The 24,658-nt window shown below is 42.1% G+C and overlaps 1 protein-coding gene across 2 annotated transcripts; it reads left to right on the top strand.

The window, feature by feature from the left end:
• Positions 1-542: 542 nt before the first annotated feature.
• On the top strand, positions 543-18,984 carry LOC129687752 (von Willebrand factor A domain-containing protein 5A-like). Of its 2 annotated transcripts, none has more exons than XM_055622317.1 (20): positions 543-591; positions 1,791-1,891; positions 4,346-4,395; positions 4,508-4,710; positions 4,964-5,186; positions 5,290-5,465; positions 5,697-5,811; positions 7,065-7,234; positions 7,486-7,574; positions 8,665-8,809; positions 9,306-9,385; positions 11,399-11,513; positions 12,231-12,395; positions 12,669-12,769; positions 13,031-13,284; positions 14,875-14,973; positions 15,080-15,187; positions 15,664-15,794; positions 17,357-17,483; positions 18,019-18,984. In XM_055622317.1, exons 3-20 carry the CDS (start codon positions 4,353-4,355, stop codon positions 18,096-18,098), a joined length of 2,424 nt encoding a protein of 807 aa, XP_055478292.1. In that variant the 5' UTR covers positions 543-591; positions 1,791-1,891; positions 4,346-4,352; the 3' UTR covers positions 18,099-18,984. The 2 variants fall into 2 exon arrangements, with proteins under 2 accessions (XP_055478292.1, XP_055478291.1); XM_055622316.1 differs by lacking the exon at positions 543-591 and adding an exon at positions 1,450-1,578.
• Positions 18,985-24,658: the final 5,674 nt, after the last annotated feature.

Genomic DNA, 24,658 nt, shown 5'->3' with positions numbered 1-24,658 from the left:
TTGTATGTATTGCGCCATAAATGTTCCACGAGTCTAACAACATGTTTTCCATGTCTGCTCTGTGGAAGACAAGTCCTCGGCTTTCATTCCAGCAGGCTGGAGGGAGCGCTCTGCTCGCTTTGCCAGCTCCTGACTTTTGCTGTTAGATACTCCATCCAACAGTGAGTAACACCAGATGTGGTGTCTACACAGTCGAAGCTGGCCTCCTTTGCGGGAGAGTACGTGCCAGGGACCTGGAGATGGAAGCCTCAACTTCGAAGCGCTGGAGTAAAACCATTGGTAATTAAGTCTGTCCCAGAAGCATATTCCATTCTCCTACCTGTTTGGTTGTTGTTGTAATTTTACATTTTCACTTGACAAAGCACATTGCTAGCCTTTGCCTGCCTTCTGACCCTTCCTCTGCAGAAATCAAGCAGAGGTAAATAGCAAGCTTTGAAATTCAACAGGGATCCTCTTCTCTGCAGATGCTTTAGTCATAGAGTTGCTAAGTTACAACAGGGCCAGAGGGGTGGGCGTGTCTTCCAGGAACATTAATCTGCAGCTGTTTTCACTTTTCTCGACTCCCGGCACCGAGATTTCTGCGCGTGCACGGTGAGTGACAGCGCTGCAGGCTCTCGGACCAAATCCCACTCCTTGCTCTAAAAACACCCAACCCCCACCCTGCCCCTGAAGACGGTCTTCCTCCCCTCCTCTCTCCTGGCTTGGGAGGCCCATCCACTTTAAGGGGCTTGTTGAAATTGCAAGCTTCAAGAGTGGGGAGTGAGTACTTGTGGGCTTTTGGAGATTTCTGCGCCATTGGAGGTTTAGGGGAAAATTATCGGGCAAGAATCATTTAATCATCCAATAGCCTCAAGCAAGCCCCCTTTCCTCTCTTTGTCATTTTTGTTTGTTTTAGAGTTACGGCTCTCTCTCTCTTTTTTTTTAAAAAATCACTGTATAGCCTGATACCAGCTCCCTCTCCCATCATCACCCAGTCCTGCCCTCACAGCACCCCCTCCCATTCTCCCCCTCTACTTCTTTTCAGGGAAGGGGCCCCCTAAGGGATACCAATCCACCCTAGCTTGTCTGTCTGTCTTAGATCTTCTCTTTCCCTGCCTACATCCTAAAATCTTCCCGCTCCTTCTTCTTTCAGCTCCAAAGTTCCTTTTTCTTTCAGTCAATTAATTTACCAGTTTTATGTAAAATTGTGCTTTGAAAATGCAGTTTGAAGCACTTGACCACACAAGCTGCTTGAAGCCCTGAAGAGTTTATTAAAAACAAACAAACAAACAAACAAAACCTCGGGAAAATGACTTTTTTTTTTTTTTTTTTTTTGTAAATCCTGCGGTCCTGAAAATCAAGGACAGAAAATTGAAAGTTGAAATTACCCTCTTTTTTATTTGCAAGCTGTGCTGCCATGTTTCCTCCAGGGTTAGAGTCTCGCTTCTAGCCTTCCCATCAGTCAGCAGCAGGGGTGTGGCCAGCTGTTTTTCCGCACTCCCACTCCCGCCCCCTTCACTGCAGTGGCACTGCACCGAGGGTCCACACCGGAGCAGATCCTACTCTGTGAGAAGCTTTCCGTCGGCCAGCAGCAGCAGGGTCAGGATCTGGAGCTTGGTCCCACCTGATGCTTCTCTACCCTCAATACTTACAGGCATCTCTCTCGATTTCTTCCTGAGAGACAGAAGGAAACCTGACTATTTCTCTGACAAAGGGGAGAAGGGGGGTTGAGAGCCCTCCGTGAGGGGCATTCACTCTGATTAGACATTAGAGAAATAAAGCAGTTTTGTTTTGTTTTGTTTTCATTATAGGTGACTGTGGTCTGCCTCTTTGAGCCTCCTGCAGTGGTCACTGCCAGCCTGCGATCTCCGGAGGCCAGACCTAGTAGATCCTTCAGCTCTGCTACTCCTAGGTGAGTTTCCCGGTTTAAGCTTCCTGTTGCTGTTATTAGGAATTCTTTTCCCTAGCCTCAGGCTTTTCTCTGTCTCATTTTGTCTCATTTAAAGGAAGCTCCCTTTCTCAATATGTTTTCTTAGCTGCTCTGTGTTTTCATCTGTTGCATTTCTTGTTTTGCTGTCAAGTAGTAAACCATTTTTTAAACAGCTACGATTTATTCTGCAGTTGCTGAAGAATAACGTGAGAGTTGATCGAGAATCCTAGCTCCGGATTTGTGGGGCTGGGGCTGGGAATATCAAATGTGTGATCCATATGGATATTGCTCTCTCTCTCTCTCCCCGCCCCCCTCCCGTGTATAAGTGTGTCTCTGTCTCACTCCTTCTGTCTCTCCCCCTCCTTCTCCCTCTCCCCCTCCTTCTCCCTCTCCCCTTCCTTCTCCCTCTTCCTTTTACTCCCCCTCTCCCCCTCGCTGTCTCCCTATGTGTGCACGCTCTGTATGCTAAGCAAATGCTGTATCACTAAGCTGGATCACAACTCAAAATGTATTTGAAATTGCTACTTAAATGAGGGACAGTGGATCCAGAAGTATCACAACCCAGTGCTTTGGAATCCTTGAGGGAGGGTTGTACCGCAAATAAAAACAGGAGTCCTTATGTTCATGGCTTGTAGGTCCCGGGGAAGGTGGAGGTACATGATCAACTGACCCTTGGGCCAGTTCATCAGCATCAAAGTATCAGTTGTCCTGAGCTTGCTGCGTGTTCCAGGAGTGACATTTCAGTCCCAGAGAAAATACCTTTGTTGGTTCCTGCCTCTGCAGCTTGCGTCACATCGCGTCACAACATGGGAAAGAAAGCTGCGAGATGCTCTCATGGAAAATTTAAGACTGATCATTAATGTAACTGGGAAAGCAGTGTCCATTTTAGTCTCTTTAATAAAAACATTTAGAAGCTGATTTCAGAAGGAAGTTCAAGGACAGTTGTGTCATATTTGGAGAAACAACAACAACAACTTGGCATCTGACAGGAGAAGAAAGAGAGGTCATCCATGCCTTTTAGGTTGGGCATTTACATAGCTGTAGAAAAAAGAAGTAGGTGTTTAGAGAAACATTTAGAAAGTGTGTCGTGTCATGCGAAAATGACATGAAATAAGGCAAAAACAAACAAACAAGCCAAAGCTTTTTGGGTTAAATTCACATAAGCCAGTAGGCACAGAATCCTATGTGGAAAAAGCTCTTTGAACTCCACGCTGTGGGAGGGCGACTGGGTGGAGGGATAAATTTATTATCTCATTAAGAAAACAGTTGTTCTTTTTTTTCTTTTTTAGCTGTCAACTTTCTGGAGAGGTTCCTGAAGAGGTGATTGACAGGCCCAACTGGATTAACTCTTAAGGGAAGGAGAATAGCTTGTAGTGTGTGGCTCTACCTAGAGCCAAAAGTAGTGCTCAGATTTTACTCCACTGCCCTGGAAGAAGCACCTTTCCTTTAATGGTGCCCAGCAAAGCCCTAGTACCTCCAACTTTTCATATGCTATTTTCAGTCCTGAAGTGGGGCCAAGCTCATGTTTCCTAATGTTACCAGGAAGTAGGGGTCTAAAATCAGCCATGAGGGAAGGGTCCGTTATCCTTAATGGACTTAAGGCCAGTTAGACTCTGTGATAAGGCACTCATAATCATAATCTCAAAGTCTGAACTTCGTTCAGTTTTTAAAACCATAACATATGCTATCTTTTAAAAATATTATAATATTCCAGAAACACATTCAGGATACCTTAGTTTTAAATGGAGGTTATGTTGCATTTATAATATTCATATGTAAATTAGAAAAAAACTTGGACCAAAAAAATGGGTGGTGTATTTGCATTTTGACCTCCAAAACAACTCACCAACAGGGAGTCTAAATGCAGATATCTCTTGAGTTATGCAGCTGCCCACACACAGGTCTCTGAATAATGTGAATGGAATAATAACCAGCAGATGTTGATTGAAAAATAGAGAACATAACAACAGGAACACTGTCAACATCTGTCATCATTGACAAAAAACCTTCTAAGGATCTGTCCCTACTCTAGGGAGCTCATCCAGACGCATGGACACATTTTTATGCTGGTGTTATGGTTCTCATCTTAAAAAGGACATACTAATGTTCTGACAGGCAAAGTTATGGTACCTGTTCAGGAAGTAGGAGAAGTGCTGTACTGTAGCCACACTTGAGAGAAAGTGGGATTATTGTGTAAAGCAGCTTCAGAGATTTCCAGTTTGTGGATACCGTGTTTTTACATCTTCCCACAGGGGGCGTCACGTCATAGAAAACTTACTTTTGACATTTCTGTCTTTTTCACTCCACATGCTTCTTCCTAGATCTTGAACTGCTCCTCTGCATGTCTACATGCATTCTGCCAGAGAGAATAAAGTGGTGGTATTTGAATGGTTGACTCTAACCATATACTATAAAAAACTATGTATCTTTTCACAGTGCCAACATGGTGCGTTCTAGTGGCTTACTCACACGCCTAAGGGATCCAGGTAAGCAAGAGTCAAGATTCTTAATGCCAGATCCTTCAGAACCTAGGTGGTTCTAGCCTGTGGGTCTGACTGGAAAATCTTGTTGAACTACTGAACCCTGATCTTTCCCTAGTGGCGCTGAAGAGCATTGCTGTGACTCTGTCCATCAATGACTTTGTGGCTGGTGTGTCTGCAACCTTAAACTATGAGAACGAAGAGAAAGACCCCCTGGAGGCCTTCTTTGTGTTCCCCATGGATGAAGACTCTGCTGTCTACAGCTTTGAGGCCTTGGTGGATGGGAAGAAAATTGTGGCGGAACTACAGGACAAGTACCAGGTCTGAGGGATGAGTTCATCACCTCCCTTTCCTGTCTCCATAGGACTTTCTCTTTAGACTTTATCAAATGCAGCAACTGGAAAATGCTAGTGCCAAATGTTTTCCCTTCCTTTACTTTTAATCTATTTGCCTAAAAGTATTTGAGATTCAGATAATTAGTCATCCAGAGTGTAACTCTACTGGTGATAACACCCATCAAAGTCCATTCTTTGGCGTCATCGTATTTTTTCACCCCTCATGTTATTCCCTATAGGCTCACAGAAACTATGAAGAGGCCCTCTCAGGGGGTTTTCAGGCCTACTTACTGGAAGAAGACAAGTGCTCCAGGGATGTCTTCTGTTGCAATGTGGGGAACCTGCCGCCAGGGTCAAAGGTGGCGCTCACCCTGAGATATGTGCAGGAGCTTCCGCTGGAAGATGATGGGGCCCTGCGCTACGTGCTCCCAGCAATCCTGAATCCTAGGTACCATCTCTCTGGTAAGTACCTCTCCCTCTTGGATCCCTATCCATGGTGGCATAAGTTGGAAAAGCACCACTAGACATGTTGACAAGAAACACAGAACTAAGGTTCTCTCTGTAGATCGATGTGTGGACAGTTGCCTGGATATGAAGACTCCGATAGTCCCTTTGGAGGACCTTCCCTACACACTCAGTATGGTTGCCACCATTAACTCCCAGCTTGGTATCAGGACAATCCAATCCAACTGCCCCTTGAGCGACATTGACTACATTGGAGATGACAAGACCTCAGCTCAGGTAAATAGTGAGAGAGTTACCAGCTTCTGTGCTGTAGTTGTTGGCCTGGTGGTCCTCAGCCATCCTTATTAGATCCTCCTCACATCCTAGCTACTGTCTTTCTTACCTACCCTTTGTAAGTTAACAACTTTTGTGCTGCTAATGGAAGCCTATCGTCCTAGATCTGATTTCAACCTCTCAAAGCAATCAGTGGCAGTTCTAAAGTGACTCCTCGGCTGGTCCCCTTCTCAGGTTTCCTTGGCTGAAGGACACAAATTTGACCGGGATGTGGAACTCCTGATTTTCTACAGGAAGGTGCACAGCCCCAGTGTAACTGTGGAGATGGGGATGCCTGAAAGGGAGTCAGGTATTTTCTTCCTCACTTGGACTCTACCTTGTAGGAACTCTTAAAACTATCCTCAAATATTGTTACTTTGGTTGTTCTGTCTGGTGGCCAGGAAAGAATGTGAACAAATAATTTGAAAGAAAAAAAATGCAAATGGTGTAAAATGAACCAATGAACCATGACCAGTCTTGAGAGAGATACAATTAAAAATGGTTCTATGATATTTTTATTTCTCAAAAGATCAAACATGTCCAAATATGATAATGCCTCATGCTTTATAAAGTCTGCTGAAACACCCATGCCCATGAGAACAGCCCTGATGGGATTCAGGGACCATGAAGCAAAACTGAAAGCAAGACAAAAAAGACATGGTGCTGGGATAGAACTTGTGGTGGGATAGACGGTGTTGGGGGATCACAGGCTTAGCAAAAGTCACACTTGCCAGCCCAACTCACTTTGTAATGGTGATACAGTGTAGTTCTGTATCCTCACAGAGTTCTCTAAACTCTAGTACTGGGGTTGCAATAACCCTGCCAGTCTCAGGTAGTTTACATCTCAATACTGGTTTTTCAATCCCAGAACCAATTAGCATTTTCTCTTAAATAAAAAAATTTATCTTTGACTTTGACGATATAATTATAGGGCAGTTTCCCTCAGACTATTGCTTCAACCAAGTGTTTGCAGTTCAGCACCAGACTCCAGGCGTCTGTTTCATCTGTGGAGTATCAGTGAATATCCCATAATTAAAGTGGATACAATTGTCCTGCCACACGTAATTCCAACCAGTGCTCTTGTAATTTGTCAATCCGAGAGTTACTTTTATGAGCATTGTCATTTTCCGACTGCACTTAGCCTTCAAAACATTTTTCCTATGTGTTTATTTACTTCATGTGTGAGTGTGTGGGCTTGTGTGCCATATTGCTGGGTGCGCCATGGTGCATCTGCAGAGGCCAGAGGACATCTTGGAGGAGTCACTCTTGCCTTCCACCATGTGGATCCAGAAGAGCAAACTTGGGTCTTCAGGCTTAGAAGCAGCTTTACCTGCCAAGTCATCTCTTGGGCTCTGCAATTGACATCGTACCAATGAAATAAATTCCCATTGCTTTAATTTGTTGAAAAAGTTCAAATATGTGGGCTGATTTAGGCAAATGCTAACCCTGGTGTCTCAGAGATATTTTTGAGACTGTATCAGCAAATTGTTCTTGTTTTTTGTTTTTGTTGTTGTTGTTGTTTGTCTTGTTTTTTCTTACAAGGTCTTTATCATTTCTGAACAGATAGTTTAATGGGAGCTCCTTCTGCAATGGTGAGCTTCTACCCTGACATCCCAGAAGAGGAAACTTCAACAAAATGTGGAGAATTTGTGTTCCTTATGGACCGTTCAAGAAGCATGAAGAATCCCATGAGTGGCCAGGACAGGTCTCAGCTGAGAATAGATGCTGCCAAGGTAAATTGATGAGCAATGTGCTCAGTAAGGGTGAGTCCAGGGTTCAGTTAGGGTCTGCTGAAGATGGAGGTATGTTCCTTGTTGGGTTCTCTGGGTTTCCTTAGAATACAAGATGGAATAAAGTTCTGTGAGAGCCGCTTTCCTCCACAGGTGTACCAGACATCTGTGTGTGTGTGTGTGTGTGTGTGTGTGTGTGTGTGTGCGTGTGTGTATGCCTAATCACTTCACTCATCTTATTTTCTCACCTCCAGGAAACACTGATTCTGCTACTGAAGAGTTTGCCTATGGGTTGCTATTTCAACATCTATGGATTTGGATCCACCCATGAGGCATTCTTTCCGTAAGTTCCTAGAAAGAGAGATCAAGAAGATATAGGAAGGCATGTAAGATAGGTCAGTAGGTAGGAATATTTAGTTCCCAGCTTGACAACCCAAGTTTGATCCCTAGGACACACAGGGTGAAAGGAGACAATCAGTTTCCACACATTGTCTGCTGACCTTCCATGTATGTGCTATCATGTGCATGCACAAATACACACATACACACACACACTGTTATAAAATCATATAAAATGTATTAAGTAATTTATTCACTTTACATACTGAATGCACACCTCCTCCTCTGCTCCCTGTCCTATGCTCTCACCCTCTTCCCTCTTATCCCCTTTCTCTCCAGAAAAGAGGAGCCCCGCCTCCCTTACCAACCTACCCACCCCAGCACATCAAGTCATACCAGGACTAAGCACATCCTCTTCTGCTGAGGCCAGACAAGGTCTCCCAGCTAGGGGCAAATGATCTAAAAACAGGCAAACCCATGTCAGAGATAGCCCCTGCTCCACTTGCTAGGGAATCCACATGAATACCAAGCTGCCCATCAGTTACATTTGTGTCAGGGCCTAGGTCCAGTCCATGCCTGTTCTTTTGGTTGGTGCTTCAGTCTCTGTAAGCTCCCATGGGCCTAGGTTAGTTGACTCTGTTGATCTTCTTGTGGAGTTCTTGCCTCGCTGGCTTCTTCTATCCTTCATCCCAGTCTTCCACAATATACCCTGAACTCTGCCTAATTGATAAGGAAAATGTGGTACACTTACACAATATTACTCAGCTATTAAAAAAACAAAGAAATTATGAAATTTTCAGGGAAATGGATGGAACTGGAAAATACCATCCTGAGTGAGGTAACCTAGACCCAGAAAGACACACAAGGCATGTACTCACCTATAAGTGCTTATTAGCCATATAGCACAGAATAGTCATGCCACAAGTCCACAGTGAAAATATGTATTTTAAAGGAAGGAAGGAAATGCATTGTGAAAGCGTTGGTATAAAGTGGGCCCGGGCCTGGGGCAAGTTTAGGATGCTGTTTGATGAAGTTTCTCAGCCCTGACCAATCGATGCTGCCGTCACATGACCGCATGCGCTTGTTTCTCTTAGGGAGAGCGTGAAGTACACTCAGCAATCCATGGAGAAAGCAGTGGAGAAAGTAAAGCTTATGCAGGCGGATCTAGGCGGGACAGAGATCTTAACGCCACTACGGAAAATTTTTAGGAAACCCCCCATCCCAGGACATCCCTTACAGGTATGAATTGGAACAAGGCTAACAGGGCAGAGTGAACTAGAGGAGGGACATGATGGGGTGGGGGAGAGGACTGGGAGGAGATGAGGGAGGAGCCTGCAGACAGGATACAAAGTGAATAATTTGTAATAAATAATAATAAAGAAAAAAATTGAAAAGAACATGTTCTTGAATGTCAATGCAAAACTATGGAAACACTGCTTGTACTTCAGGCTTCTACTGTATAGGAGAGAAAAATAAAGGTCAGAGGCACTTGGCTTCTTAACTGAAACAAAACTAGCACGGTTAATGGCTGAAACTGCCAATGTTTCTGACACTGACCCTGTGCAAACATTCTAAGTGAAGACAGAACATTGGAGCCTGGTGATCCAAGATGCACCAGAGACTGAAGGAAATCAGTTGAATTGCTTCAAGGGTTAAGTTCTATTCTCGTGAAATCGATTTGTCGGTGACCTGACGGGTGTTCCCTGACGGGTGTTCTCTTGACCCTTTTGTGCAGATCTTTATCTTCACGGATGGAGAAGTTGTTGAAACTTTTAATGTAATCAGAGAAGTTAAGTTCCACAGCCAAAGGCACAGGTATGAGGGCTGTCTCATTTCTACCAGGAAAATCAGGTTTTAGCAAAGCCAAATGTAGTCAACGGATTATCCAACACTAAGCACTTATTTTGACACTTATTTGAAAACTTTGAGACTTACCAAGAGATTATTTATTTTATATGAAAATAAAAGCAAAACTAGAAATACACATCAATTACATAAAAAAACTAGTTAACCCTTACCTTTTTGAACCTCTTGATTGTGTGTGTCCCCAGAGGGTTCTGTCCAAAACTATTACAAAGGACACTGCACTGAGAAAGTCCAAGCTTAGATTTTTACCTGTTTCTTTGTAATTGCTGTTTCTTTCACAAGATAAATGGAAACCATCTGAGGTACTGACCCATGTGTTCTTCCTGCCATGGTGGAAACATAATTCAGTTGCCTTGTCTCCTTTAAGGTTCTGAAACAGTGTTTATTAAGCATACTTTGTAGACATTCCAGCATAAACGGGAGAGAGACTCATCCCCATTGAGCGGGAGCTTTGGTGAATGAGCGTTGCTGGAGTAGGGCAATCGGTTTGTCTTAACGAAGTGGCCACTTGTAGGTTGCCCATTGCCAATGGATGCTTCTACACCCACGTGCATGTGGACAGCACTGACTGGACTCAGTGGGCTGTAAATTGGAGGATGTGAAGATGTGATAGTTAAGATAGAGGGTCTAGAAGGATCTGGAGAAGGTAGTGAAGGGTGGATATGGACAAAATACATTGTGTACGTGTGTGAAACTCTCAAAGAATGAAAAGGAATTATCTGTAGATCTTGTGTAGTTTTCTACCAGTTTAGAGAACTACAGCTAGCATTTTTCATGAGCAGAGCTCACACTGAGTGTTGGAACTAAGCTAAATATTTCATTCCTGTAGGTCATACCTACTTATTTATTTACGTACTTACCTACTTTCTTTACGTACTTACTTACTCAATTACTAAATGGTAAGTCCAATTCACCTCTCTAACCCTTATATATTTATTTTAAATAGAGAAAGTAATAGTATTAATTTAAGGTTTACTGTTATAGTAGAAACAATAAACCCCTATAAGCATCAGGAATTATCTTCATACAATTTAAATATCATGAATTTTTCTATCATTGTAATTATTGTTTTTATTAGCATCTGCATGAAGCACTGTGGTGGGCTCTGGGCAGACAGTCAGACATGAACAACTTTCAATTTGATTTTATACATAAAGACAGTCTAGATCATGGTTGAAAGTTTGTGTTGGAAACTTTGACATGTGGTATAAAGATCACGATGGGCTATGCTCTATAGGATGAGAATCCCCAGTCAGTGCTCTACATTAAGAGGGTGGTCCTGATTCTTGCACATTTTGGAGCAGTAAGTTTATAACTGATATCACTGGGAGCTGTGACTTATATTAACCCAACCAAAAGAGCCCAATATGAGCAGGCCCATGTTATAGTGTATTGATTTATAATGAAATCAATTTTACACCATCTAAAATGCTAGTTTGGTTTACCGACAATATACTATCATTGTGTATAGTGTTCTTCTGGAGGAAATTAAACTATGGGGGGAAAACATGGTTTACTGTGAATAGACTTGGACAGAATGAGGACTTTCCCCTTAAAAAGGTAGCCTTATATATACCCTGCCAGGGCAAACACTATGCTAGACAGTGTAATGAAAATGCTACTGACACTTTATGTCTTTCATATTTAAAAAGAGATTAGTGTGTTTAAATAGATCAATTGGTAGGGTATTACTTTGGACAGCTTTCTTTGGTTTTTGCACCCCAGATCTCATGTGAAAAAAGAAACATGAGATTATCTCAGGTGGCTCTGGATAGGCAGATTGTGTTATAACTGTGAGACATTTTTAATGTATCATTAAACTAGAACATATATAATGAATATCAGTTATTTCATAGTTACTCAAGAAAGTACACTGTATTTATATAATTTTTGGTAATGATGTGTTACTTTGATAATTTCATTCAAGTCCTATTTTTAACCTCCATCTTTTTACATTCACAGATGCTTCTCATTTGGCATTGGAGAGGGGGCCTCCACTAGCTTGATAAAGAACCTTGCCCGGGTATCAGGGGGCACTGCGGAGTTTATTACAGGCAATGATAGGATGCAGTCCAAGGTGAGGGTCCACCATATATAAAGAACTGGATAATACAAATAAAATCTGAGACAGAGAAGGGACATTTCTTCAAGGGCAGGAGTCCAACTTAGCTTTGAGACAGTTGCCTAATGCCTTCAATGTTTAGCTCATATACTTAGTGGGGGAAATTCCAGCCTGTGAGAAGAGGGACCACTATAGTATGTGGAAAAATGTCTCTGGTCCTTTTAGACACAAGCTCAGAGGTGACTTGCTGAGAGTTGAAGGTTTTGTGTTGAGAGCAGACATACTGAGAATTTTGGTTTTCATGCTTAAGGATCTAGGTATGTACGTCAGGAGCCCTTCTAGTGTGGCATCGAACCATTACTGCAAAAGGTTTCAAGCAAAGGAGAAGTTCAAGTGTGATAGGCATTATAAAATCGAAATGGTTTCAAATTGATGGAATTTTATTAATATGTAAAAAGAGAATCCACCTCCAGACATATTTCTGAGCCTTTGATTCACAGTACCATCTTTACTAAATCTCTTCTCTATGAATCTCCTCCCTTCAACATTTCATCCACCTCACATTTATGGGTTAAATCTCTTTATATTGCAAAGGATGAGCAATAAGGCTATCCCTATGTACAGCAGTAGGGATTATATATAACATTCATTATGATCGATGACCCCTAAGTCATTAATACTACCAATCCCTTATCATTATTTTCTTATACTATGTTCTTTCTCCTCCTGCAGGCTCTAAGATCCCTGAGGCGTTCTTTACAGTCTGTAGTAGAGGACATTTCTTTGAAATGGAGTTTGCCTCCTGAGATATTTGCACATATGCTATCTCCAGAACAAACTGTTATCTTTAAGGGTCAAAGGCTAATCATCTACTCCCTACTGATTGGACAGATACCGGTGAGTCCACAATATTAACCTCTCTTCTTGGGGCAGCTATTTGCCTGGCAGATTCATTGAATAAGGTAGATGGTTTTTAATTTCAACGGGTTATTGTATTTACTAACTAGAACTGGCCAGACTTTCTTCTCATCATGCTAGATTCCTGCTCTCCTGAGCACATGGTTTATGGATAGAAACTTGAATACATTAAGTTAGTGATAGGGGCCTGCAGCGTATGTAATCATCATCTTCCTAGTGATTCCTCTTTTTCTTTTCTTCTCTAACTTACAGCAAGAAGAGGTTACCAGTGAAGTGTGTCTCAAATTCACACTTCATGGCAAAAGTTACGAGGAAAAGGTGACATTTTCTCTACAGCCCAAGGCTGATGACAAGTGAGAGTTCTGTTTTCTTTCCCCTCCTTCTTTCTTTATCCCTGTGGTCTTTGATGGCCAAATTCCTTCCTTGACCTCAGTTGTCTCCCTACAATCACATTCTGTTTCTTGTTCACTCATGTTTCCTCCCTTTTTCTCTTATATTCTTTTCCTTCTGTGATGTGCAACTTTTAAAGGTTCCAACTAAAAGGCATGTGGGTTTTCCTCTTACAAGAAAGTGTTTTGTTGTTGTCGTTTAAGTTTTTCTGTTTTTTCTTTCAGCCTTACCGTTCATCGTCTTGCTGCAAAGTCCATGATCCAGTCCAAAGACTTTGGCTTCAAGGAGACAACACTAATATATAAAAGAGATGTGCTGGACATCAGCTTAGAGTCTGGAGTCATGAGCTCCTTCACAGCTTTTGTTGCCATCAACAAGGAGCTCAATGAGCCAGTCCAGGGGCCTCTGGTTCAAAGGGAGATTCCTAGGTCAATTCTTTTCAGTGGTTCCTCTATGGGGCAAAGAAATTACCCTAGTGGTAAGTTTTATCCCGTAAATAGTTTTATGAATAAGGAGTTTTTACTATCTAAAAATACTATATAAAGAAAATGTTTAAAACATTCTCAAGGGTTTTTTTTTTTTTTTCTTATCTCTCCACATACAGGATTTGTGACTAGTCTTAAAGTTCTCTCTTCCCAGGAGATAAAATATATATCAACTGGGAGTGAAACCAGGTGTGAAAAGAAACAAAGACAAATTTAAATGTCAGAAATGCATATAAACCTGAGTAATTATAAGTTAAAAGCTGAAGATGATTTGTGGTTTGGATGATTAGAAGGTTAAAGAGCACAGTGAAGACTAATGACTGAAACACATTGACAGGACTAAATTTGAAAGAGCTACTAGGAACACTTGTAAAATGGAATGCTGAGAGAGAAATATAATCTTTTGCTTAGGATAAGCATACCCTTCTAAACAACTAGAAATATTCATGATCTGGGGGACTAATCTGAGCAATGCTCACTAATTTCTAAAAATGATATAGGTAAAATTTTGGCTTCATTCTAAAATCAGGATTTTGCCAAATAGGTGTGATGAAGAGGAAAAGATTGATAAAAAAATTTAAGTAATTGGTAAGCATGTGCAAAGTGTTGGGTTGAATATAGAAAAAGGGGAGGGGAGGAGCTTGATGTTAAGTGAAAAAGTAGAAGAACAGAGGATTTAAGTACATTATTTAAGTACTCTAAAATGTGGTCAGGGACCAAATATAGTATAATAGTGTCTGAGTTAAAGCACTGGAAACACACACAAACACACACATACACACACGCCATATATATATATATATATATATATATATGTATATATATATATATATATGTAAATGTGTGTATATATACATATATGTACATACATATATAGATACATAGATATTAATGCTAATTTATTTCTGAAAAGTAGAACAATGCTGGAGGATGACAAGGGTGTCATGAGTGGGGAGGTTGGTGCTGAAGTAGAATAAAGCCAAAGTCCTTGGATCTGAGGAACTCAGGTCCATTTGCATTAGGTTATGGCATATGCTGCCCACATTGGCAGCAGAATTCTCGTGCTGATGGCAGAGATTGAGGTGGAGTGGAAGTAAGCAGCCTGAGTTTCAGATAATTCAGTGGATCACAGGAAGTAACAAAGAAGGCTGAAAAAATGTAGACGCGAGGTAGCACAATTGAGGGAGAAAGTGTGATCATGTCGGCCCAAAATATCTGCCAGCACCACTTCTCAGCCATTATTCTTACAGATACAGTTCATGAGCCAGGGCGTTTTGGGAACGATAGCAATATTATGAGAGGAAAAAATTCACTTCAGGTTAACACATGTTTGAAAGCTCCCTGGGATGAATCAAAATATGGATGGAATATTATTTCCTGTGGAGGGAAAGAAGGGAGTAGGTAGAGTGGGTCAGAGAGTGCACTAGAAGGCAGCACATGGGAGAAGAACGAAATATATAGGTAACAACTAAAGCCGAAGAAGACGGGAGTGCTTGTGTCTCAAATCGTCAGACTTCACCATCTTTTTTAGCTTTGGAGAGCACAGGCGCCTCAGTGTAACTGTCTGCACTGGTGTCTTTCAGATTTACCCAAAACTTTACCCTGTGCCGGTTTTCCTGTACCTCAGCCTCCAAGGAGCATACGCACGGGGCACTGTGCAGTGACGACCCGTGGGCCAAATGGTGAGGGTCCTTTCAGCACAATGTATCAAAATGGCCCCTGCAGTCTCCGTGAGCAGCTTTTCAGGGACGTTGTCTTACCGAGGTTTGTCTCTTGCACATCCACTAGGTGCACCCCAGCAGCCTCGTTACCACCAGACTACTACGAAATGTGTGATTCACACCGACACCCCCCCTGAGCTGCCCCACCTGCTCAAATATCAGAGTTACGAACAAGGTAAGATGGACCTTACTTTGTTTCATTGATCTGTGGGGATCGAGGAACTAGTCTTCTGTATCACCTTATCAGGAATTCTATTGGGAGCACCTGATGGCAAGTAAGATCTGTCCGGTACCTGCACTGGCTGTGGTCAGCCCAGCTCCATTGGCCTACAGTATAGTATCTATCAACCTGCTCTAACAGGCTCTGGAGTGCCTTTTAGACTAACAGTTAACCCCTCTTTGTCATCTTTTCCTACATAAGCTCCTTGCACGCAGGGCCTGCAGAACTGGGCTGCCATCTTATTTGATTCATTCTACCCTGGCCATCCCTTCATATATCGGGTGCAAGGATACATCTTGAGGATGTCTGAAGGCATTCTTTCTGCAGCCCACTTGCTATTGTATGGCTCTGAATTCAGAAAGCCACTCAGACTAAGGAAAACAACAGCGACATAATTTCCCAACACCTTATATTTCCTTTTCTTCTCAAAGGGAGTAGGGAGCATAATATGGCACAGCTGATATATCTCCAAAATGCAGATGGTTCCTGGGATATGAAGGAGGATTTAGCTAAGATTCTAGGTACTAGTTTTGAAGACATGAAGGCTGCGCACCCTACTGAGGTAAGATCCAAATAAAATCAAAGAAAGGAGCATGTGTTTTTGAATATAATATTGTTAGTACTGAAAAATGGTATGACTCAAGGTCTACTTAAAATATGACAATATGAGTGTGATATTTCCTAGATTAACATCTAATCATCAGAGATTCTTATTTTTGTGATTATAGTGGAACTATAAGAACAAGAATAGACGAATATTCGTATTAAGTTTATTCTAATGTTAATGGATGACAAAAGAAAGTCAAAGTCCTTCTCTATCTCATTTATATTCTTCTTAAAAAATTACTTTTGTGTTCATTGGTGTTTTGACTACTTGCATGTCTGTTTGAGGGTGTCAGATTCCCTGGAACAGGAGTTACACACAGTTGTGAGCTGCAGTGTGGGTGCTGGGAATTGAAACTGGGTCCCCTGGAATAGCAGCCACCGCTCCTAACCACTGAGCCATCACTCTAGCTAGCCCCCCCTCATTCATATTCTCTGCCAGATGTCTTAGTTGTAAAAGTAAAAATTAGCTAGCTAAGCAATTAGCATACATGGTGTTACCAGTCCCTCACACCAGTTAAGTAGGGATGCTAGCTTTCTTTTGTGTTGCTATTTATAGATGAAGAAGGTGAGTGTTAAAAACCCTGCCTGCCTGTTATTGGTAGATCTGCATTCAGTGCTAGGTCTGTGTGTTAAGAACCTCTAATGATATTTCTATTTGGCTTTACCTTCATTCAAAAACTATGGCCCACACTTTAGACAAAGTTAATTGAAGTCACAATAGGCTGACCGATTATTTCAAATGTTTCGAATTACAGTGATGTAGATAAACTAAGCTTCTAATTGCAAGATAACTTGATAAATCATTTAACTGCTAATGGATTCTTGACATCAAGAACAAATTACCAAATCATGAAGAGAAAATTTTGCTTTTAATAATTTCTAAATCTGGAACGGGATGAAGTCAAAGTCACTTAGCGTCTAGCCACATTGTCAAGAACAGTAGCCACAGGTCGCATGTAGCTGTTGTAGGACTGCAAAGTGGCTAAGGCAAAAAGAAGTCGTGGTTTAAACTGAAGTGCAGTGGGTTTAGCACATAGCTATTTCAAAGAATCAGCGTAAAAGTACATCACAGAGTTTATTTGGTTTGGATTACTTGTTAACCTGGTGATTTGCAGCATATGGAGTTAGATTAAAATACTTGAGCAAGCGAGGGTAAAGGTGATGGGGATATACAGCTATAAAGTACACAAGCAACTGAAGGTACAGTTCACAAGTAAGATGTCTCACATTGGGCAAGTATAAGCCTTGCAATCTGAAGCCCTGGAAACAACAACTAGGGAACCCAGTTGGAAACTGCGCTAGAGACTTTTCTGTCCTAAGCCCCAGTGGCTTGTTAACCTGATAATCAGGGAAATGTGTGACATAATATGTTCAAGGTAGGGATGGGTGGGAACCAAGAAACTCTATGCAGCAGCAGTTTGGAAGATACTGAATGGGAGAGCAAGTGGAGTTTTACATGTGTTCTCTTGAGGGATTTCTTGCTCTGATCTGGACATGGGGAATTCTCTGTCTGTGCAGGTACTAGAACCCTCAGCCTGGGCTACAATGCTGGCTGTGATCTGGCTGCATGCCAATTGCAAGGACTTGAAGAATGAGTGGGGACTTCTGGAAAGAAAGGCTGTAGTGTGGCTTCACAATAATGCAGGTAGGAATGCAGTCCCTACTCCCTTTCCTTCTCCATTAGGAAGCTAGCTACCATGCCTCCAGGCATGGCAGAGAATGAGCATTGCATAGTTCCCACTTTCACTTCCCCCATGCAGATTCAGAGCTTTTCTGCTCCTTTAGCTCAACTTTCTGGGGAAGAATATGGCTGAAATATGTAATTGGGGCCAGAAAAGGGTGAGTAAAGGTGGAAAGGATGTAGATGGGGAAGATGGCAAGTGACAAGGACACAATATGGCAGTGACCATCCTCTGTTGCTCAGTATTGAGCTGATTTTCAATAGTCCTATACTCAGAACCAATTTTCCTTGGGCATTCATTGTCTCCCTGTTGAAGAGTTCTGAATCAGAGTAGCTTAAAGGCAAGTTGGGGCACATAGAAAGAAAAAGCCAAGAGTATTGAGGAAAGATATAGGAGGGATGAGGGTGGATGACTTGAGAGGTAGACAGAGGTCAAGGCAAAGAAGTGTCTTCCCACCTGTTCTCCCAGAGCTCTGATTCTTTTCTCCCCTTGTCACAGTCCGTGGCTTCTCCATGCTTATGCGTACCGCCAATAAATTCTTGAAGACATCCGTGAGTTCCTCGATCTTCAAGTGTTGAGGGTGATGCCTGGAAAAATGAGGCTCTTTCCTGCCCCCTGCCAAGTCCTTCACCTTCTCTTCTGCTAAGATAGATTTTTGTCTTAGATACCTTACAGCCTGTATCTTACTATGAAAGTGAAGGATGACCACACTGCTTTGGCTATGTTTCTAGGTCCCAGTGGATATAACCTTTGGTGTCTGTGTGTCCCCTGTGACAAGCACTGGTAGACAGGAACTGTTTCCTGTATTGGAGTAGTATTGAACATTTGCATGCATTGTTGTTTCTCCCAACTTTTAAAAATACATTGTACTTCAGTCTAAGGACTGGCAGTGCCTGCTTTAGATAATTGTCTCCATTATCCTTTTTCCACTCACCTTTTATTTTATATACCTGCCATTATATACAATACATACTCAAATATAACTTGAGTTTTTCTCTTCTTAGAAGAAGTTGGAGGTAAACTGAAAGCCAACCCCAGGGGCAATGTAACTTCAAGATCATAGAGAATCAAGGTTTCCATTTTTCCCATGGTTACTTTTGTGAACATTCTTGATGTACTCTAGGTGGGCATCGCCAGTCTATGCTCCACACCTTTCTTTCTCCTGACTAAGTGATTTGAGTCAGATTTGTACATAGATATCTGTTCTTAAGCATTAATCATTCTGTACGAGGTTGATAATAATAAAATCTTTAGTCCACTAAGCACATGAGTCTGGTTATGGTCTGGTTTACTCAGAAATAATGCAGTTTGTACTGAGACCTCAATATGGTTTGTTCAGCCCATGAAGAAAGAGGTTTCCCTCATCACTCTGATGCTTACTTTTCTCATACCCTGTCTTATTAAATGACCTTATTCCTCCAGGTTCGTGTTTTACCAATATTAAAATGTCTATTCCTACTGTGACTCTGTATTGGTTTTTTGTGGATTGAGTCAATGAACATGAAATAGTTTTATTATCCCATTTTCAGCCCCAACATTTTGGATGTGTCCCTTGTTCACACAGTGTTATTAATGCAACACTCGGAGGGAGGGGCACAGTTTGTGCCTTCAGCCAGATTTGACCACCTGTCCCCAATAAGCCAATTTAAAAAGCTAAATTAATGGTACACAATGTAGTTAACCTGGGAAGGGGGACAAAGAGTCCCTGAACTCCTCCAAGTTCAACTAGCCCAAGACTTCCCCAGGTCTCATTTTTCCAAGTCCATCATCTTAAGGATCCTGAAGAGAGATTAAAATTGAAATAAAAGGCCAAGGAGATATATCTCTCTCTTTCTTTCTTCCTTCCTTCCTTCCTTCCTTCCTTCCTTCCTTCCTTCCTTCCTCTTTCTTTCTTTGTTTCTTTCTTTGTTGTTTCTTTCTCTTTCTTTCTTTCTTTCTTTCTTTCTTTCTTTCTTTCTTTCTTTCTTTCTTTCTTTCTTTCTTCCATCTGTAGTCCTAGTCAAGGTGTAGTGGCTCCCACCATTGAATAATTGTCTGGCCTTTAGTAACACCCTGGAAGGATATCTGACAGGCTGTTAGAACTATGGAACCCCTCTTATGTTGACAATTCTCCACTCTATCTGTGACCTTCTCTTCTAGGTCAGTTCCCATTTTGGGGTGAATCTATTGTTCATTTAATGTGACGTTCAGATTGGCAGACATATGTGTTCTTTAGAAAATCTCCATTTCTCCAGTCAAGTTACACTCTCACTATATCCTCTGTTGGCAGACTCTCATTTTTCATTTAAATAAACTCGATTTTTAATTTGTACATGATTTCCTTTTTAAAAACACCTTTCAGCTCAGTGTCCAAGAGGGTTCCCCAGTAATAGGAACAGGGACTATCTGACATAAACTCATCAGCTGGCTCTTTGATCACCTCCACCTGAGGTGGGGAGCAGCTTTACCAGTCCACAGAGGAAGACAATAAAGCCAGTCCTGAAGAGACCTGATAGACTAGGGTCAGATGGAAGGGGAGGAGGACCTCCCCTATCACTGGACTGGGGGAGGGCCACAGGAGAAGAAGCGGGAAGGAGGGCGGGATTAGGAGGAGATGGTGAAGGGGACTACAGCTGGGATACAAAGTGAATATACTGTAATTAATAAAAATAAAATTAAAAAACAAAAAATGAGCTTTTAAAAAAAACCCACTTTTTATTGATTCTTTGTGAATTTCACCCCATGCAACCCAATTCTACTCACCTCCCTGTCCCTTGTATCTGCATTCTTCAGCCTCCCCACAAAATAAAATGAAAATAAATTTAAAAAAACATACAAAATTCTCACTGTGGAATCTCACTGTAGTGTGTCACTCTCTGTCCCACACTATAGCCCCTTTTTAAAATTTAAATTATTTATTATAATTTATTTATAAATTATTTATATTATATTTACTATAATTTATTCATTTTACATCCAGATTGTAGCCCCTCCCGCATCTCTCCCTGTTCCGCCCTCCTTCCCTTTTCTTTTCACTGTTTCTCAGAAAGGGGGAGCCCTCCTCCCCTGACATCTGATCCCAGCCTATCAAATCTCATTAGGACTGCCTATATCTTCTTTGTCTGTGTCTTGGCAATGCTCCTTCCCCATCCCTCCAACAGGGGAAAGTAACTGAAGAGCAAGCAATAGAGTCCATGTCAGAGACAGCCCCTAGGAGACCCACATGGAGACTGAGCTCCCTGCTGGCTACATACAAGCAGGGGTCTTGGTCCTCTTCATGCATGGTCCTTGGTTGGTACCAGTCTCTGCAGGAACCCATTTGGTCCTGTTGGTCTTCTTTATAGAGCTCCTGTAGGCTCTGGGTCCTTCTATTTCCCCCAATCTTTTCTCAACTTGCTGTGCTCTGCCCAAAGTTTGGCTGCGAAAATAATTAGGTGTTACTTCAAAAGCCTGTAAACCACAAAATTTGAAAATCTAAATGAAATGGACAATTTTCTTGATAGATTCCAGTTACCAAAGTTGAATCAAGATCAGGTAAACAAATTAAATAGTCCCATATCCCCTAAGGAAATAAAAGCAGTCATCAAAAGTCTCCCAACCAAAAAAATCCCAGGGCCCAGATGGCTTCAGTGCAGAATTCTACCAGACCTTCAAAGACGAGATAATCCCAATACTCTTCAAACTATTCCACAAAATAGAAACAGAAGGAACATTACCAGACACATTCTATGAGGCCACAGTCATCTTGATTTCTAAATCATACAAAGACCAGAAGAGAGAGAGAGAGAGAGAGAGAGAGAGAGAGAGAGAGAGAGAACTTCAGACAAGGTTATCTTATGAACATTGATGCAAAAATACACAACAAAATACTCAAACTGAATCCAAGAACAAATCAAAGATATGATCCACCCTAACCAATTAGGCTTCATCCCAGGTATGCAAGTATGGTTCAATATACAAAAATCCATCAATTTAATCCACCATATAAACAAACTAAAAGAAAAAAAAAACACATCATCATCTCCTTAGATGCAGAAAAAGCATTTCACAGTATACCATTTTCCCACACATACTTGGAAATGTTCATTGCAATGAGTCATTGGTCTGGTTTGAGGCCTCAGGCTTCTGCTACACAGTCAATAGTCAATCATCACTGGGAGTCGTCTAGGATATCCTGTTGTTGCCCTGTATTATGGAGATCCTGTAGCTTTGGATCTTAAGGACTGGCTCTTTCAATTGCTCCAACATTTCATAGATATGGTATGTATTGTAGTGGGCGATCTCAAAGCCCTGTGTCTGTGCCTGGGTGGTAGCTGAGTTGGTCATCCCACTGCCAGCTCTTCTGTGCCCACAAAACCAGTGTGAGCTCTCCAGCACTATTCCAGCTAGCTTACCCAAAGCCACATCTGGCAAGGGGCAAGGTCAGCTCTACTCAGGTCTCACCTTCAGGGCCCACTGACTCAGCTCTACTGTGCTGTTAGGTGAGGTGCAGGGCCCACTCTGCACAGCCCATGGAAATCAACACGATCCAAGGTTGCAGTGCAGAGCAGGAAAATCTGCATGACCATGAGTCACAGACATTGACCAAACCCCTACTGCTACACCGCCATGGACCCAGGCATGTTCCTCAATGGCAGCATGGGCCAGGATTTTATCATGGCCTCGGGTCGTAGGACACCAATACACATATCAGGTTGCTCCTCTCCACCTTGCATCTTCAATTCTGCATCTCTTTATAGTGTTCAAACTGTTCAGCTTCTGTTTCTCTGCCATCCCTCTGCCATGTACTTGCTCATCGTAGTGGCCCCTACTGTGGGCAGGCCATGACTTAGGTGTCTTCCACCTGACTGCCTCATTGACTACTAACTATCTTTTTGTCCTTTAAAAGCTTACTCAGTTTTGGTTTTTGTATGTATGAATTTATTTTCCCTGCATGCATGTATGTGCACCACATGCTTGCCTAGTGCCCACAGAGACCAGAAGAGGGTATTGGATTTCCTGGAACTGGAGTTATAAATACCGGTTCTCAGAATGAAAACCTGGTCTACTTTAAGAAAACCAAGTTGTTAAACATTGAACCATCTCTCCAGTTCCTGGTTTACTGTCTTTTAGGAAGTAAGGTTTCTATCTTATAGGAAGTATAGGTTTACTATCTTATAGGTTGCTGAAAGCCAACTTCTAGATTTTCTCATCTCCAGAGGTACACAGCTATCCGAGATCCATGTTCTTCCCTCTGGAAGAGGCCTGCTGGCCACAGTCTTGTAGGTCCCCCAGGAACACCCACATCAGAGGCCAACCAGCCTTTCTCCTGCCTGCGAGGGGTACACAGCTTACAGAGCTCCATAAGCTCAGCAATTAAGAAATGAGACCTCATGAAACTGAAAAGCTTCTGTAAGGCAAAGGACAATGTCAATAGAGAAAAATGGCAGCCTAAAGATTGGGAAAAGGTCTTCACTAACCCCACATCTGACAAAGGGCCAAGATCCAAGATATACAAAGAACTCAAAAAATTAAACACCAACGAACCAAATAACCCAATTAAGAAACGGGTACAGAGATATACAGAAAATTCTCAACAGAGGAATCTCAAATGGCCGAGAAGTACTTAAAGAAATACTCAACATCATTAATCATCAGAGAAATGGAAATCAGAAAGACTATGAGATTCCATCTTACATCCATCAGAATGGCTAAGATCAAACACTTAAGGGGCAGAACATGCTGGCTAGGATGTGGAGAGAAGAGAACACTCCTTTATTGCTGGTGGGAGTGCAAACTTGTACAACTACTTTGGAAATCAATCTAGTGCTTTCTCAGAAAATTGAGAATAGCTCTACCTCAAGACTCAGCTTTACCACTCCTGGGCATATACCCAAAAGATGTTCCACCATACAACAAAGACATTTGCTCAACTATGTTCTTAGCAGCTTTATTTATAATAATCAGAAACTGGAAACAACCCAGATGTCCCTCAACTGAAGTATGGAGAAAGAAACTGTGGTACATTAAGAAAAGGGAATACCACTCAGTTATTTAAAACAAGGAAATCATGAAATTTGCAGGCAGATGGATGGAATTAGAACAGACCATCCTGAGTGCCCCAGATGCAGAAAGACACATGTGTCATGTACTCACTTATAAGTGGGGTTATTAACCTTATAATACAGGATAACCATACTACAATTAAGAGAATTCACAGGAGCTAAGTAGAATGAGGACCCAAAGGAAAGATGCTTGAATCTAACTCAGAAGGGGAATATACAGCAGAAGTAGTTAAAGAGAAGAATCAACGTTGAAGAGGGGGTGCAGAAAGAAATGAAGGTGGGAATCAGATTTAAGGAGAGTGGGGCTTGGAAGACAGAGGGCTTGCAAAGAGAAGAGAAACTGTGGGTGGGGTCATCTCTGAGACAAGCTGGAGACTTATGACAGGATAAGCTTTTGGGAGGATTCCGGGCAATAACTGAGAGATAGTTGGGAGGAGAGCTGAGACTCCTAGTAGCAGATTTATGGAGACTGAAGAGGCCCCTCTAACCAGACAGAACTCATAATGGAGGAAGGGAAACACCAACCCACCCACAGAAACTTCAACCCAAAATTTACCCTGCCTACAAGATGTGCACAGACAAAGACAGAACAGCTATTGAAGTAATATCCAACCAGTGCTTGGCCAAACCTAAGACCCACATCAAAGAAGAGAGCTAAACTTGACACTATTAACAACTCTTTGCTATGCTTGCAGATCGGAACTTAGCATAGCTGTCCTCTGAGAGGTTCCCCTGAACACCTGACAGAAACATATGCTGAGATTCACAGCCAAACAGTGAGAAAAGTGCAGGGATTCTTGTGGGAAAATGGAGAGAAGGATAGAAGGACCTGGAGGGGACAGGAGCTCTACAAGACCAACAGAGCCAACTAACTTGGGCCCAGCGGGGCTTGCAGAGACTGACACCAACCAAGGACCATGCATGGACTGGACCTAGGCCACCTATACATATGTACCTGATGAGCAACTTGGTCTTTCTGTGGGTTCCCTAGTAAGGGGAAGAAGGGCTACTTCTGATATGGACTCTGTTGTTGGCTTTTTGATCACTTCCACTGGTGGAGCTGCCCTTCCAGGCCACTGAGGAAGAGGATGCAGTCAGTACTGATGTTACTTGAT

This window comes from Psammomys obesus, unplaced genomic scaffold (assembly GCF_907164565.1).
Source record: "Psammomys obesus unplaced genomic scaffold, mPsaObe1.curated_primary_1811, whole genome shotgun sequence".
NCBI classification, from domain to species: Eukaryota; Metazoa; Chordata; class Mammalia; order Rodentia; family Muridae; genus Psammomys; species Psammomys obesus.
The sequence above is the reverse complement of the archived record's forward strand: the minus strand, read 5'-3'. Positions and strand labels throughout refer to the sequence as shown.